Below are 18,622 nucleotides of genomic sequence, written 5' to 3'. Positions count from 1 at the left end.
TTAAATGAAGACAACGTTAAAATAGGAAAAGATATCTCAGTAAATCGCCTAGGCTTTGCGGACGATTTAGCCCTACTAGCCCAAAATATAGCAGAGGCCAGATACCAACTGTCAACACTGGAAGAGATTGCAGGAAAAATCGGTCTAAAAATTTCATACGAAAAAACCAAAATTATGGTGAGAGACCAGCTATGCATAAAGTAAAAATAAACAATAATGACATACAACTAGTAGAAAACTTTAAATATTTGGGGGAAAACATCATCACACACAACCTCCAAGAAAATCCAAACTGGAATGAAAGAATAAATAAACTCATCAAAGCCGCAATAAAAACACAAAACATCTATAACAAAAAATGCACGTCCATAAACACAAAAATAAGACATTATAACTCAGTTATCCGACCGGAAATACTTTACGGATGCGAAACCGTATTTGGACCGTACCAGACAAGGTTTACCGACAAACTGGAAAAGATTGAAAGACAGATTCTACGACGATGCGTCGGGAAAAACATTAAAAAAGACGGGATTTGGAGAATTATTCCAAACGAAGAGATTTACAAAACTATCATCCCGATAACTAATAAATTTAGAAAGAAGAGAATTTCCTTTCTAGGACATATTTTCAGAACGGAAGAGACCAGACTTATCAGACGGATAATCGAACTTTTCTGGAACAAGAAAAGCAGAACGAACCGGTTATACGAAGTACAGAAAGACATGGAGGAATTAGACGTAACCCGTGAAAACCTAAAACCGAAAACCGGAAACTATGAGAAATTAAAAAAATAAAGAAACAAGATTCCTATCAAAACCCAAGAAAACAATAAGCCGGGTGTACTCTGAACAAGAAAGGGCAAGAAGATCTGAAACCCTTAGAAATTACTGGCAAAAAAAAAAGCTGAAAAACAACAAATCAGCAAAAAAAGAAAGAACTTGCCAAAAAAAAAAAATGAACTAAAGTGATCCATTATGGTCTTAAAAGTAATAATAAAAAAAAAGAATCTTGTGTTGAATCGCATTCTTTCTGTCGTTCCGAACAGTCCACACAGCGATCGATAAAACTTTAATTCATGAGCTTTCTTTCACAAAACGATCGCAAGCCTAAACTGACAAATTTAGGTTATAGTAATTACCAAAAAAAAATCTATAAAAATTAATTTTCTGTTGAAAGAAAAAACTATTTAAATAAGGTCTTAGATTTTTTTTAAATAGTATATTAATTATTTTTAAGAGTGCGTATGTATTCAGTCCGGATAGTCGGAAACGGTCTTCGGATAATCGAGACGTCCCAACTGTATATAAATACATGAACATACGAAATGTAAATAAATAAACCAAAATTCAGAAAGCAATAATGATAGATTATCTGAAAACACATTTACGTACCCATAGAATGGAATACAAAAAAAAATCATAATTGTTTTAATCTTTTAAAACAAATCGACAAAATAATATCGTTTTTATAAATAAAAACGTTTTAAATGTATTTAAATTAAATAAATTGATGAAAAAAATCTTTCTAAACGAGTCAATAATTATAATTAAAGCATAAGTTCCGTTCTCAAAACCAAGTATTGTATTGTGAACTTACATATTGCTTCAGACGATGAGATGAATTATTTATAGCGTGTGAAAATGCCATGCCTGACCGGGATTCGAACCCGGGTCCTCCGGATGAAAGGCAGAGACGCTACCATTCGGGCCATGGAGGCCGGTATTGTCAACGGTTTTATATAAAGAATACACGTAAAATAATATTTTTAATAATTGATTAATCCTTTTTGTCAAGCCGAAATAAATAATGCGAAAATGATTTACTTGTAAAAACGTAAATTTTTTCGGCAATGTATTACAGAAATATTTTACGTTTTTTTGAACATCTTCATCTGCACGCAACTGAATATAGTGGATATAAAATCATATCCTGCCCGGTAAAAATAATGCAATTTTTACGAATAGCGTACATTAAAACTACCATTTTTCTTTACGGTAAATGTACATAATATGACATACCCATCTTTATAGGCATTAAAAGGTAAATTACGCAAAAGTTATTAGAACAGAACGAAGCGGAAATTTTATTAGCCAATTAAATTTTATTAACCCGTTAAATTTTATTATTTATTTAACCACACCTATTTAACTTTATTTAATATAACGAATTCTTAATCTTAAAAATAATTAAAGTATTCGATCTTATACCACAGGCCGAAAATCAGCCTTTTCGTTTCTTCTCTGATTACACGAGAACCGACTGACGTCATCCGTATTATTACCGGGAAGGTTTTAACCCGTAGACCGAGGCCCTAGTTCCTGTGAGGGGTGATGTCGTAAATTAGAAATATTCATTAAAGAAAAAAAAAAAAAATTAATCCTCTTATTACAATATCAGCCAGCTCTTCTAGCCAGAATGTAAACCCTCGGGGCACAGGTCAGCCGTGTCGAGTCCCGAAGCCAACTCAGGGGTTCCTCGGGGCCAAGGGGGATACCCCATACCCGTATAGCTTGCTTCGATCACCATTTTCATCTGCCCAGAGGGCTGGCTCCATAAACTTTTCTTTTTTTCCTGTTTACCCTCCGGTAATTACCTTTTAGATAATACTTCAGAGGATGAACGAGGATGATATGGATGAGTGTAAATTTAGTGTAGGCTTGTACAGTCATAGTTTGACCATTCCAGAGATGTGTGGTTAATTGAAACCCGACCACCAAAGAACACCGGTATCCACGATCTAGTATTCAATCCGTGTAAAAAAAAAAAAAACTGACTTTAGTAGTACTTGAACGCTGGAACTCTCGACTTCCAAATCAGCTGATTTGGGAAGACGCGTTCACCACTAGCCCAACCCGGTGGGTTGGCTCTATACCTTGGACCCCAGCATTGTACGTTATCCTCATGGTTGTGATTATAGTATTCAAACTTTATAGAAAGCCGAAAAAGAAACTAAATTACAAAAGATAGAATAATAGTTATTTACGTTAAGTAAAGTACAAACACCTTTGATGAGGAAAAATTCATAACGTATTTCTTTGCCGTGGAGGCAAAAATATAATAATTAAGTAAAAGGATTAATCTATTTTACCCTTAACGAGTTAAGGAAAATTTTGGGGTACATAAATTAAAATCTAATAATGCGTTAAACAAAGATGGTACACCGATATATAATAGGAAAGGTAAAGTCGATAGATGGGTGGAATATATTGAAGAGTTATACGGAGGAAATGAATTAGAAAATGGTGTTATAGAGGAAGAAGAGGAAGTTGAGGAGGATGAAATGGGAGAAACAATACTGAGATCTGAATTTAAGAGAGCATTAAAAGATTTAAATGGCAGAAAGGTTCCTGGAATAGACGGAATACCTGTAGAATTACTGCGCAGTGCAGGTGAGGAAGCGATTGATAGATTATACAAACCGGTGTGTAATATTTATGAAAAAGGGGAATTTCCATCAGACTTCAAAAAAGTGTTATAGTCATGATACCAAAGAAAGCAGGGGCAGATAAATGTGAAGAATACAAAACAATTAGTTTAACTAGTCACGCATCAAAAATCTTAACTAGAATGCTATACAGAAGAATTGAGAGGAGAGTGGAGGAAGTGTTAGGAGAAGACCGATTTGGTTTCAGGAAAAGTATAGGGACAAGGGAAGCAATTTTAGGCCTCAGATTTATAGTAGAAGGAAGATTAAAGAAAAACAAACCGACATACTTGGCGTTTATAGACCTAGAAAAGGCATTCGATAAGGTAGACTCGAATAAAATGTTCAGCATTTAAAAAAAATTAGGGTTCAAGTACAGAGATAGAAGAACAATTGCTAACATGTACAGGAACCAAACAGCAACAGTAACAATTGAAGAACATAAGAAAGAAGCCGTAATAAGAAAGGGAGTCCGACAAGGATTTTCCCTATCACCGTTGCTTTTTAATCTTTACATGGAACTAGCAGTTAATGATGTTAAAGAACAATTTAGATTGTTCTAAACATCACAAGGTGAAAAGATAAAGACGCTACGATTTGCTGATGATATAGTAATTCTAGCCGAGAGTAAAAAGGATTTAGAAGAAACAATGAACGGCATAGATGAAGTCCTACGCAAGAACTATCGCGTGAAAATAAACAAGAACAAATGCAGCTCTCCAAGATTCCCTATCTAGTGCTAGTCGATTCATTTCAGTATACCCTCTACATCCTACATCCCTAACAATTTGTTTTACATATTCCAAACGTGGCCTGCCTACACAATTTTTCCCTTCTACCTGTCCTTCCAATATTAAAGTGACTATTCCAGGATGCCTTAGTATGTGGCCTATAAGTCTATCTCTTCTTTTAACTATATTTTTCCAAATGCTTCTTTCTTCATCTATTTGCTGCAATACCTCTTCATTTGTCACTTTATCCACCCAAATGATTTTTAACATTCTCCTATAGCACCGCATTTCAAAAGCTTCTAATCTTGTCTTCTCAGATACTCCGATCGTCCAAGTTTCACTTCCATATAAAGCGACACTCCAAACATACACTTTCAAAAATATTTTCCTGACATTTAAATTAATTAATTAATTTTCTTTATACCAAACAAATAAAAACCCTGTTCCTCTTTATATAATAGTATAGATATAGGTAGATTATATTTCTATCACCATAGAAACAGAAATAAATTATAAATTTTTCCTCGTCAAGGGTGTGTATACTTTGGTTATCGTAGTTACTACTATTCTTTGGTCAGGGGGGCCATGCAAGGGGTAAATATACTCGGACCCCGACAAGGTGTAGGGACGGGAAAGGCAGCCTTCTGGGGAAGAGGCTTCACGTCAACCAGAAGCGAAGGTCGTACTGTCTCAATGAACCTGGAGGGACCCCGTCGGGAAATCCGAATAAAAGGAAGCAAAGCGGACAAATCAGGCCGGGTGGCTACTCCCCGCCGCGTCACTTAGGGCTAGTCGAGGCAACGTCTTATAGGCGATTACCGGCTATCCTTGAGCGATTAAAAAAGGATTAAAAAAAAAAAAGTTACTACTATTCTATCTTTTGTAATTTAGTTTCTTTTTCAGGTTTCTATAAAACCTTAATACTTTGTTATATATCAGCAGTGGCGGCTCGTAGATAAAATTAGTGGAAATGCTGCTCCAAAAAATTTTTTCTGGGCCTTTTCAAGGTCCCGGTTAAAGTTTTCTGCAAAATAAAAGAGCCGAAAAAATAAATCAAATCAAGTTAATAGGTGGAAGTAAGAAAATAATCTAATTCAATAATTTATCACATTCAAGAATACAGTACACGGTGTTTGGTTCAACCGAATAAATAATAAAATGTCAATACAAATAATATTTTTTTGCATTATCAGATAATAATTTAATAAAATGTCCGCTTAAAAACACTATAGTCCAGTGGTGCTTAATTTAAATTTCTATGTACACAGAAACAAATACATAATTACTTTTTACTAATTACCTCCTCTTTCGTCCTTCCAGCGTGTTTTTGGATAAATTTCGCGATCAAAGAGACATTCATTTCCGCCATTTTCTGATCGCTACTGAAAAAACAACTAAACCGTTTTCATATTCCTTCCACCGACTAAACTAGAAAAGGGAACGAACAAGTAACATTCCATACACAGGCGTTGTAAAAAAAAAAGTTCCACCAGCATGCCAGGATCGGCACTGCAGGATTGACAGTCTCTCTCTCCCTCACAGCTGGGAGCCCTTGCGTCGGCTCCGGAATTCTTCAAGGCCGACCCGGTTAAAAAAATTTATTTAAAAGAAAAAAATTAATTCTAATTTTTAAACGAATGATTGTTATTTATTTCTTAATGATTTAAAACTTGATACGTAAATTCCATTAAATTTAGAAATCTATGTGGAATTTAAGTGTCGCATAATTTTTCCGGCTTCTTTCTTTTTTTTTTACATCAAATATTAAGCATTATTACTTAATATCGATGAAATCGATTATAAAATATAAAAATAATCGGTATAGATTGAGTTTAAACGATTTCATCTACAGTTATAACGTTAAAATATATAGATCGAAGAAAAAAATCTAAAAAATTAGTCTTTTTTAAGTTTTGTTCCTTAAGGAGACATCAAAAATATTTAAAAAAAATAAAAACAGCAAATTTAAATACTAAAGTTTATATGAAATTTAAACGGTAAAGAATCTGAAAAAAAATTATTCTATTCTCCTAAGTCCAAAAACCGTATTTTTTTTCAGACGGACGTTGATGCGTAAGTACGCATCAGCCTATAAACACACACCCTATAATAGGCTGTATTTGGTTTGGACCCCCATTGACCGATTTTCTTTAAGCTTGGTGGACAGCCACTACCTTAAGGGGGGATGGGGGAGAAAGTATTACATTTATGGAAACTTTATAACACGGAATGGATGTGTTTTGAGCGAAATAAAATTTCAAATCTGCCGGGACAGTTTAGCAAAACATATTTCTTACAAACGCTGAAGTTGTTTTAACGAGATAAGTTAACAGATTACTAAAAATATTTATTTAATATTCACCCCCACCCCCAAAAATGAAAATATATATTATGTACTTATGTATTAACGCCACCGCAGCTACAGCTTTATTTAAAAACAAAGTAGTCAATCGGATTTCGGTGGAAAATGGGACGATATAGAGTTTAACATAAATAAATAAATAAATAAATATTTATTTTATAAATATAATTTAACCAAACTTAACCTACGCTCGCTAACATTGACTAATTAAAAGGAGTGTTTTGATTATTTAAATAATAAATTCATTGAATTTATTAAATACTCAAAAAATTACGGTGTTAATTAGTCAAGGTTAGCGTGCGAAGCGAGCGTAGGTTAAGTTTGGTTAAATTATATTTATAAAATAAATAAATGTAAATAACAATTTATTAAAATTAATAGACTGTTCATTTTCCACCGAAATCAGATTGGCTACTTTGTTTTTAAATAAAGCTGTGGCTGCGGTGGCGTTAATACGTAAGTACCTTAAATCCTATCTTGCAAGTTATCCAATGTATTTAAAATGTAAAAATTTGAATTTCCTTTCTGTTTAATATTTCCTGAAAAAAAAAATTGGCCAAAAGTTTTCACCACGTTCCTAGAAAATTAAACTTTATAATTATGGCTGGATCTTTATATTTTTAAACGATTTTAAAAAGTTATTTTTATTTATTATTATTTTTTTAATGTATTATCACCGGTGAGGGATTATTTCTATAAAAATTAATTTTACCCGAATGCTTCCCCTTGAGTATCACAACCCCTTAAATGAAAAAAACTTTTTCGCAAATTCAAATTTTTAATGCTCAAAACATACTTTGATAAACAATGAAGTTACTAAAATAACTTAATACCTCTCTGACGGAGTAGCTCCTAAATTAAAAAAAACGAAAAAATATTTTTTTAATTTCTATTTTAATTTATTTAAAATCTATTTTGGTGAATACTTTAATTGTTGATTTTTTTTAGGGTTTAAAATAATTGAAATATGAATTGTAGTCTTTTCCGTCCTCGACTTATATGAAGAAAATAATAATAATTTTGAAAAATGTAAATAATTACGAATAATTCGGGAATGAAAAATTAACGCATTAAAAGTAGGCCTATTCGAAAAAACGCATGTATAAATAAAGTAAACCTTTTAGAATACACATGCCGGCTACAAAACAACAAAATTTATTTAGGTTTTTTAAAAGTACTAATACAGATATTGTTTATTTAAACAAAAAAAGAATTAATCAAATTAACTGTCTAATAATATTTTTTACAAAGATGCAAAATCTGTTAATTTTAATAACATTTTACAATAGAGGAGAATAAATTACTTAAGACTATCTAATATGCATTTTTAACTAGTAAATTTATCGATCAAACTAAATTATAAAAAAGAAGACATTACAGAAAATAATGTTTAAAAATGAAAAATAAATACTTAAAATGTTTTATTATTAAAATAAAATTTCGCACGAAAACATAAAAAGATAATTTATCTAGTACGTATGTAAATTAATCCTAAATATATATAATAACAGAGATATCAAGATAAAATTAAACCAATCAAAACAACTTAACAGTACGACATAAACATTAATAAATTACATATACATCACGCTTACCTTGTTTTCAAGTGTTTTTGATTTTTTCTTTTCGATAATAACCATAACAATACCGACAAACTTGCAACACCCACAACTGTTCTTCTAGTAACATATTTACTTAATGCTGGAGCCATTATTAATCACGTTAATGTAACGGTACGAAAATAACTAACAAAGTTTTAAAAAATATAAATATATATATTTTTTTAACGAGACTCTTAACAAAAATTAGCTAACTTGTCATACTTCCTTCAGTCAATACTTAACTGAAACGCACGACTGATTAGGAACAGCTGAGAATTGCAATTCTGGTTTTATCAACATAACCAACATGAAAACTAGAAATATTTATTTGAAAAATAACACGATCTATTACCAGTTTTATTTATATTTTGTTTTAAATTTTCTCAAAAATATACATACAATTAACTTTTTATTTAACGATAAATTAAATCTGTAAACATTTAAAAATAAAATACTAAAATTCAAATCTCAATACGTAATAAATAATTTGATAACTTGTTCTTACATAAAATATGACGAATAAATAAATTATGTCGTAGAAAATACAGAGCCTCACTGGTAATTAAAAACATTTTGTCTTAATTTTAGAAAAAGTAATTATTTTTTTGTTTTTTAAGTGAACGTTGTTTATGTAAAAAATGTATTCCTTAATTTGAGGTTAACCAGGTACAGAGATAACATAAAAGTCAGACTTATGTATGATAACTTAATGAAAATATAAATAACTGTGTAATAAATATTATTGACTTTTCTTTTTTTAATACAGAATTTTATTAAGATTATGCTTATTAATATTTTATTGATTATGACGGTATTGATATAGTATTCTACCTGTAACGTATAAACGTGATATTTGAATTAATTTTTTTTTTTTTAATTTCATGTTATGATCTATATTTGTAGTAATTGAATTTATCTTACAATGTATTTACTTAAGCCAATATCAGAATTGTTAGTAAGATTTTTTGTACACATATTCGAGTTTTAATAATAGTGTTTTTATGTTTACATTTTATCTACTGTATATAACTTATTTTGTTTGTTTTTCCGCATTCTAGAATTATGTGCAGTTAGATCTTATTATCTACTATTTTTTTTAAAAGATTAATTTTGTGGTTTAGAAAAATTTTAATCCTGACCTGCGTTCAGATCTAGAACTTTAAAAGTAATTCATTCTAGTCACATAAAAATGTAGCTAAGTTTATCTCTAACAACTTTTTTAAATATCTTAAAATGTAATAAAAATTTTCCTTTTGAGTAATAATTTATAAATTTTGTATTAAAAATAAATACTTACTATGGTGAAGTTCATCGATTTAAACCTTTCTTGTAATGGTTTCTTTTAGTGCCAAATTATATAAAATGAATTGTTATTGTTCCAGTAAAATCTTCCTTTTATTCCTAATTAAATTTCGAGCTCATGGTTAGTTTAAAGACAAGTATTCTGAATGTAAATGAATATTTATATGTACAAATCCAAGATATTGTATTATAAATCTACGTAATACACATATGCCTGATAGTATAGTAAATGCTACCAAGTTGTGTTATTTATTGTGACATTGAACTGGTTGTTTTGCTGAAATATTTCAATTACATGCTGTAAAAATTCACCCAACTTTACTTTTTTCTTTTTCTGTTTAGCCTCCGGAACCATTGTCAGGATTATTTCAGAGGATGAATGATGATGATATGTATGAGTGTAATTGAAGTGTAGTCTTGTACAGTCTCAGGTTGACCATTCCTAAGGTGTGGTTAATTGAAAACCAACCACTAAAGAATACCGGTATCCATGATCTAGTATTCAAATCCATATAAAAGTACCTTTACTAAAATTTGTACCTTAGAACTTTTGACTTTGAAATCAGCTGATTTGCAAAAACACATTCACCACTAGACTAACCAGGTGGGTTACCCAACTTTACCTAACTTTGGTAATCTGCACCGAAACAGATTTATTATTAAATGTTGATTCAGTTGTTGGCATTTATGCTTATTTATTTTACAACCTTCAAAATATATTCAAAAGGCTACACCTTAATAAAATATAGTTGTTTTCTCATCAGTTTGTAATTAATTGGACATACTTTTGTGTATTTTACCATCTTACTCTGAAATCTTTAAACTTCATTGTATACTTTTTTAGGCTAGGTTGGATAATTGTTTCATACACAAGTTTAAACATTGTAAGAAGAGGTTACATAAAAAATCCTTCTTAAATAATACTGTAAAAAATATGAAAATAAATACAATGATTACAATAAAATTCAAAACTTTATTTTATTTTTGTAGAGTATTTATTTTAATTACAGTATAAGTTTTAAAGAATAATTTTTAACAGTTTGAATACCACACCAATTTTTTTTAGTTTTTATTGCTGGCTATGAGATCCCATTTTAGGGACCTGTTATGTTATTTTAGTGCTTTAATGCACAAAACATTGCATTTTAGTGCTTAAATTCAAATTTTAATATTAATTTTTTTTTGTCTTCAGTCACTTGATTGGTTTGATGCAGCTGTCCAAGGTTTCTTATCTAGTGCCAGTCATTTCATTTTTCCTACATCCCTAACAATTTGTTTTAATATTCAAAACGTTGCACAATTTTTCCCATCTATATTTTTTAATAAAAAGCCAAAAAGGATGTAAAGAATAAAGGGATGTAATAAACAAAATTAAAGAAGAAAGAGCACTCCATCAGAAGATCAACAGAAGGAGAAAGGAAGAAGTTAATAGATGAGTTCAAGATTGAAAACTGCAAGGAAACGTAGGAGAAGGACTTCTCCTTCTACAAAAATGTATGGAAATAGCAGTGGCATTAGGGACCTGCTGCCAGGCAGAACATCTGATGATGATGGAAAAGGTTATATTGTACGCTAAAAAGACTCTTTCATACTACATGTTACAAATAATGTTTCACTAAATTTGGAAGAAAGTGTGCTTGATTACATTTTAAGAAGATGCATACCAAGAACTCAATATGTTCTGTCTTTTATCAAAACTGATTTTTTATGAAAATAAAATAAAAATAGACATTTTTCTATTAATTTTACATAAATGTAAATAATTATTTGTTAATAAAATTTACTATGTATTTATGCAAGTACTTTATTTATATGTAGAAATTGAGCAGTTAAATATTTCATCTGCAAAATCAGAGCAAGCATAAATAAAAATCAATTCTACGGCAACCAGCCATCAAGAATCTTGTAGCAACCAATTATCATGTGTCCCAGTAAGTGTAGTGATTTTTTATTTAATTATCTATTGGACTTATCTGAAATTACAAGTTATCTCCTTTGAAGTATGACCCTTGGGAATTACACAGCAGTTCCAATGTTTCTTCCACTACATATAGCAGTACCAGAAGTAATTTTCCTTAAGTGTGTGTGTAGCTTTTCGGTTACAGTTTTTTTTTATGTTTTCCATCGTCCCAAAATAATTACCTTTCAACTTAGGAAAGTGGTATAAATCACTTAGAGCTATTGGATACACTCGAACAAGTATGTGACACAATTTCTTTCAGGGCATAGCACTTTTCGGAACAGACTTCAGAAATTCGGCCTCGTGGACTCTGGTATGTGTCCTTAATGTGGATTGTTGGACGATGCTTATTATGTGATATATGAACATGTTAGGTATAACTTAATGTGCATGGAAACCATTTGTCGGCATGATATTATCAGGTCGACACTTGATCTCCATGTTAATTGGAAAAGCCAGGCCGAATGGTTGATCATATAAGATTTTATTACATATTGGTGAAAGAAAGGATTGCTGAAGGGGTGTGATGTTTCACTTGGATTTTCCTTCTTTGCGTTTATGTTTGGTATTATTGTTATTTTGTTTTATGGTTTGTTAAACTGTTGCTGTTTTTGTTTCTGTTTGTTTATAGATTTGTTTGTTTTTAATTAGTTATACTTTATATGTTACTTAATTATTTTTATTGTTATGTTTTATTAGTGTTTTTATGTTACGTTTTATGATTCATTGTTTATCGAACTCATATTTACCTTTTGGGTAGGTAAAGTTCAGTTTCTTCGTTCTTAGAAGTAATTCAGTCTTATTTGAGACTTGGCTACATGTGTTTTGTTTTGGGTTTATGTTAGTTAGTAAGACACAGATGGGAATGTTGCTTGTGGCATTCTGACTGAGGCTTGACTGAAAGGTGTCATTGTCGAGGTACTGAAGATGACCTCCGGTAAAGCCTTACCTCCAGTAAGAGTTAGGTACAGATGGGGTGCCTTGGTAACAGAAACCATCACATGGAGGGTGTCTTCCTGTATGGGGTCAGAATGGAGCTAGATCTGGGCTGTAGGGAGGCTATGGAAGTAGGGAATGTTTTTCTTCACCAGAAATTCTCGAATTGAAAGCAAAGTGTAAGCTGGCGTGTTGTCATAGTGCAGACCCAATCATGTGCAATGTCCGTTCAGGGTCACTGGATTCGTTTTTCCAAGTCTTACCAAGACATCTTTGTCTGTCCTGGAGGTACAAATTCTTTATGCACAATGCCATAGCTGTCGTAAAAAACAATAAGCATTGTTGATCTTCCAGAATGAGGGTTGTCTTCAACATTTTCTCAGCCCTCTCTGAAAGCTTTGTGTCACTTGTAAACCATAGTTCTCGATAGAGTGGCATCTTCATAAACTTTGGTTTAAGTATCAAATGTTTCTGCGGCAGACTTGTTGAGTTTCACACAAAATTTGATAGCGTAATGTTACAATATTTTCCTCCGTTGCAATTGTAATGAGGTTATAAAACACAAACATACACGAACAGCAGTAGTGTGTGACTGACCCTACCAATCCAGTTGAAACAAGTATGCACATGCAGCCTTAGGTCACTACCTGTGCACTGTTATACATCACAGATGTTTTACATTACCTGTTCGTCCTTAGGAAAATTAGCGCACTTACTTTAGGGACAAACTTTGTATCCAATTATCGGTAAGAATTCATATGATTAAGTTTAATTAACCAAAAATTTACTAAGTGATAAAAACATTTTTATCACTTTCTAAAGATAATAAAAACAACTAGATAAGATACTGAATTAGTTTTTCTTGAAAAAATATAGTAGATAGTTGGGAACAATTTATATTTTTTTATGTGCCCTGTTATTCACTAAGTGAGACTCAATAGGGGATCTTGTGGCAGTCAAGTTGTTATAAGTAGTAGAAACTGGATATAATTATAATTTTATACTATAACAAATTTTTGTTGATAGTAGATAGTAAAAATTTTAGAAAACTTTTAAGTACTCTTCACAAAATTGAATGAAATTTATTTTAATATAAAATTTGTTAAAACTCGTCTAATATTCCGATGTAAGCAGTTTTTATATATTAACTGTGGCGGAGTGGTAACACCTGGTCTTTTATCCTGGGGTCCAGATTCAAATCCCTGATCAGACATGACATTTTTTCATACGCTACAAAATTCCATTTACATATTACCATGTCAAGCTTCTCTGTAAGCTTCTGTGGTGAATTATTAATTCATTAAACAAAAAAAAAAAATATGCAAGTTTTTTTTAGATAAGAAGCCATATACTTTTTATACTTCTCAAGTAGAAATAACATTATTAATTGTGTGGATAGTTATTCCAATAACGATAACAATAGTATTTCTGTTCAGCATAAAGGGAATTTTTTTTTTGTTCATCAAAAATTTCTCTGTATAGTTTAATTAACTGATAAATTCTGAGAGGATGGTCAAATTGATATTGTTTCCAACAAAATCAAACAGTACTGTTTTATTTTATTGTACCATAATAATAAAATACTAAACATATAATCATTTCATTATTATATATTTATTATTAAGAGTTTTCAAGATAGAAAAATGGATTGTCAGAGAATTCTTTGGCTCCGTAACTGTTAATTATGGAGACGAACATTTAGAAAATTAAATATATTAACACATCCGTATATCGTTTGCAGTTTGTGCTAAACAAATTAGTCAGTTAATCTTAAAATATAAAAAATCAAAAAAGAACTTTGAATGACATACATTTTTAGAGTGCAATGTGCTCCCTTCACAAAGGGAATCATATGTGTTATCTGTAGGTTAATAAATTGTAAGATGAAAGAAGGAAGGACAGTAAATATAAATTTGTAGGTTCTTCCTGTACATCATCTTCTTACTAAGCTGAGTTGGGGTTGGGGTGAGTTCGCTGGTGTGAGATGTACTTCTTGCTTCCTTCTTTTTTCTCCGTTTTGTTGATTATATATATATTTACAACTGATATTATTAATCGGTTCCTGTGTACAAATAACTTATGTTTATAGAATATATGAATGTAGATGTACTGATAAAATAAGTAAATAAACTCGCATAGACTATCTTCTCCAGTCAAAATTCCTAAAACAATACTTATACCAACAAAAAACTTAAATTACAATCTTCCAAAAATCATTGTTCTTCAAGAATTTAAAGAACCGAATGAAATTTAATAAATAATTCATCATCACTAGCGGTTTCAATTTTTTATTATAAGTTTGTATACATTATTTAACAAAACACATTATCATGTGTTAATGATGAAGCATTATTTGATTAAGTGATTACTTTTATATACAGAGTAAACAAATTTAGAAGAGTGTAAACCTGCAAAATATATCTCAAAAATCATCTTTACATAATGAAAACGTTAGTGTTTGGATTGCTATTTTATAGAAGAAAATTATTAAATTTTAATTAATAGAAGATTATTATTATTAGATTAATAAAATTTAAATAAATTTATTACATTTTTTTATCAACATACTTGCATTTGCAGATGACATCACTTTTTTTTGCAAAGAATCAAGAAGGAGCTTACCAAAGTTCTCATTAAAGGGACAGTGTATGTAGGTCTACACATAAATGATGAGGAAACAAAATAATACATGTATTTTACAAGACAAAACAATCCACAGATGAACAGTGTATATTTAGAGGGATATTATTTTGAGAATAAGTGGGGATGATAATGTCAAATAAAAACATGAAAGAACTATAAATATATAGTAGATTTAATCTTGCCAGAGTAGATTCTTGCATTCATGAAACAAGGTTATGTCATCAAAGTTATCACATCTATCAAAACTGAGACTGTACCGTACCCAGTCCTACAAGTTGGAGGTTAGGCATAGGGTTAACAACCCTACCCCATAAAAAGAATCTTATTACGAAGCCCAACAAAAAGCCTTTAGATTATAGAAATGTTGGAATAAACACTGGAAATGAACACTGCAAAAGATTTAAGTACATGGACATAAAACTGGTAAGATATATGAAATCGCCAGGAAAATTACTAAGTTTCAATTCGAGATAGTCACCTTAAGGAAAATATGTGTCAAGACAGGCCAGATTAGACAAGAAGGAGTTTATGCTATTATACAGTGGCTCAGATACAAGGGTGGGGGAAATGGAATTGGGTTTATGATTGCATGTGGGCAAAGAGATAGTATCCTTGGCTGGAAACCAGTCAATGACATACTGTGTACAATGAGATTGAAAAGAAAGTTCAGAAACATCTCACTAATATCACTGTACACCCCAACAGAAGATCATCCCAATGAAGGGAAGGATAATTTCTATATCATGCTGGCTAGAGAACGCGGAAAGATACCAAAGTATGACATCATTATGCTACTTGTGACTTTAATGCAAAGATTGAGATTTTTTTTTAGATTTATTTTTTCACGCGGTGAAAAATAACATAATTATTAAAAGTACCGTCTTCCCACATAAAGGAATTCACAAGTGAACAAGGATATCTCCAGGGATGAATGTTTTGAATCAGACTGATTGTATCAAGAAGACATGCATCGTCCATTATTGATGTACAATCAATCAATGGTCTGAATTATGACTGACCATTTTATGGTCAGTCAAGTAACACATATTAGAGAAGAACTGTCATGTGTGTTAATCGCAAGGGGAGAGAAAAAGAGAAAATGGCATGTGAAAAAAATGAAGTGTAATAAAATATTAAAGTATTTCAGGAAAGTATGGAGAGGAGACTACCTCCACCTTTGTGAGGTATCAATTGAACAAAATATTTATAAGGCCTGGGAAGAGATGAAGAATTGATGATACACGTGTCATAGAATGATTTAGGAAAGAGGAACGCGAATGGTTTGACAAAGAATGCCGAGAGACAATAAACAGAAAAAACAAAGCAAGAGCAGATTTACTGTACAGGGATATAAGGCAAAGGAGATAAATCTATAAAGATGTAAGAAAAAGTTGTAACACCTGCAGAAGGAAAAAAGGAGAATGGCAGCAAAAGTATATCAAAGGCGTAGAGGAGATAGCTATACAAAAGAATAGTAGAGAGATGTATAAGAAGATTAAGGCGCTGGTAAGGTAGACTTAGACTTATCTGCATAAAGATGGGAATGGACAGATGATGGGTGATGAGGACAGGGTATTAGAAAGGTGAGCTGAATTTTATGAAAAAAAGCTCAAAAACGAAGTGGAAACGGCACATGAAACAGACTGCACAGTGATGGTAGAGCCAACTGTAGTATCCAGGAAGTTAAAGAAGTAATAGTGAGGTTGAAATTTAATAAATCGCCAGGAAGTGATTTCATTACAGCAGAAGTCTTCAAATGCAGAGGTCAGAGACCGTTGCAGTCCATACACAACCTTGTGACCTGGATATAGGAACAAGAAAAGTTGTCAAGTGAATGGAAAATGAGAATTATTTGTCCCATTTTTAAAAAGGAAACAGATTAAATTGCGACTGTTATAGAGGTATAACACTGTTAAACATTTGTACAAGATATTCTCCTCAGTTGTTTTGAAAAGGTTGACAGTCTATGCTGAAAACGTAATAAGTGAATAACAATGTAGCTTCAGGAAAATTGAGGAACCATAGACCAAATATCTGTGATTAAACAATGTTGACCTGCATTGAATATCTGTTGATTTTCGGCAAGCTTTTGATAGCATCAGTAGAAAATGCTTGCCTGAGCTAACGCTCAAAAATGGGATACCAAATTAATTGGTAAAGCTTGTTATGATAACCGTGGAAAATTCCATGGCTTGTGTAAAGGTAGGAAATAAAGTGAGCAGATCTTTTGAAGCAAACAATGGTGTGAGAGAGGGTGACACACTGGCTACAGTAATTTTCAGTCTGGGTATCGATAAGGTTTTAAAAACATTTTCATTTTCCATAAAATGAAAAAGGTGCGTGTTTGTGCTGATGATGTGGTTCTCATCTCAAGAAATGTTCAGACTGTAATAGAAATGTTTAAAATATTGTGGGATGAAGGAATGGCATTGGGTTTGGAAATTATTATGGAAAAGACAAAATATTTTTAAAGACAGAGGAAGATAGAAGACTGGTTCGAGAGATATCATATGATGATGTGACACTTAAAGCAGTAAAGTAGTTTAAATATTTAGGAACAATCCTGAATAATGAGAATAGGTTAAGGTTGAAATAGAAAGCCAGATAGTAGCTGGAAATAAAGCGTATTTTGCCAACCTGAAATTCTTCAGTTCAAAGTTTGTAACACGCAACATAAAACTGAAGCTATACAGGATACTTATAAAGCCTGTAGTAACATATGGGTCAGAGTCCTAGATGTTAACTAAAAGGGATGAGAAATCCCTACGGGTTTTTGAAAGAAAGGTTATAAGAAGAATTATAGGATCTGTAAGAACTGAGGACAGGTGGCATATAAGGAATAATGAAAAGATGACCCGCTATATTGCTGAAGAAGATTTAGTGCGAGACATTAAGCATGCAGGATAAGATGGTTGGGACATGTGGCAACAATGGAGAGTATTAGAATGCCCAATGCTGTCCTCTGGGGGGAAATGTTCGGAACAAGAAGACGAGGAAGGCCTAGAAGAAGGTGGATAGAGGATATACAGTTGATCTGTGAGTCCCGGATGTCAGATAGTGGTGGATAGAAGTAAAAGACAGAATTTTTTGGAGACATATTGTACTGGAGCCCAAGGTTCACATAGGAATGTAGCACTGGTGAAAAAAAAAGAAAAGGAGATTGAAAAGATTTGCATGACTTTCATGCTGAAAGTTTAAAAGCTAGTAAAGGTTTACTACCTGCTGAGGGTTCTGCCCTTGATCCACCACTGCATAGTAAGAAAAATAAGTGGAACATTAAAGGGTGTAAGTATGCAACTAAAGAATTATGAAAAAAATAATTCTTTTCTGAGTAAAAGTTTTCAGTTATGGGACCATGTTAATTGTAACCAAAATTAAAGGGATCAATGACCTGTATTTAGAAGTCAATGTACAAAAGTTCATAAAAATTTGTGTATTCAGTCTGCAGGTATCAAACAAAACAATAATTGACAAAAAAATGTAGTAAAGTTAGGTTGTTATCCTTCACCTCTGAATTAAATTAACTCAAAACTGAAGTGACATGCTAATGTACAAGAATTATCTAATTAGTACAAGAATATGAATTTGAATTAAAAAAATGATAAAAGAAAATATATGTTATACCACTACCGCTTTACGAGGGTTTGAATAAGACTGAAC

General features: G+C 31.6%; 1 protein-coding gene across 1 annotated transcript in view; it reads right to left on the bottom strand.

Moving 5' to 3' along the window:
* Nucleotides 1–8,386, bottom strand: part of Abcd3 (ATP binding cassette subfamily D member Pmp70) — a 166,556-nt gene extending 158,170 nt beyond the window's left edge. The window contains exon 1 of the mRNA XM_075379646.1: nucleotides 8,116–8,386. Coding sequence (XP_075235761.1) covers nucleotides 8,116–8,231 — 116 coding nt within the window. The 5' untranslated portion in view covers nucleotides 8,232–8,386. The remainder of the gene's footprint in view (nucleotides 1–8,115) is intronic.
* Nucleotides 8,387–18,622: the final 10,236 nt, after the last annotated feature.

The sequence above is a fragment of the Lycorma delicatula genome, chromosome 12 (genome assembly GCF_047948215.1).
Source record: "Lycorma delicatula isolate Av1 chromosome 12, ASM4794821v1, whole genome shotgun sequence".
Lineage (NCBI taxonomy): Eukaryota > Metazoa > Arthropoda > Insecta > Hemiptera > Fulgoridae > Lycorma > Lycorma delicatula.
Note: the sequence above shows the minus strand (reverse complement) of the source record. Positions and strands in the feature narration are given on the sequence as shown.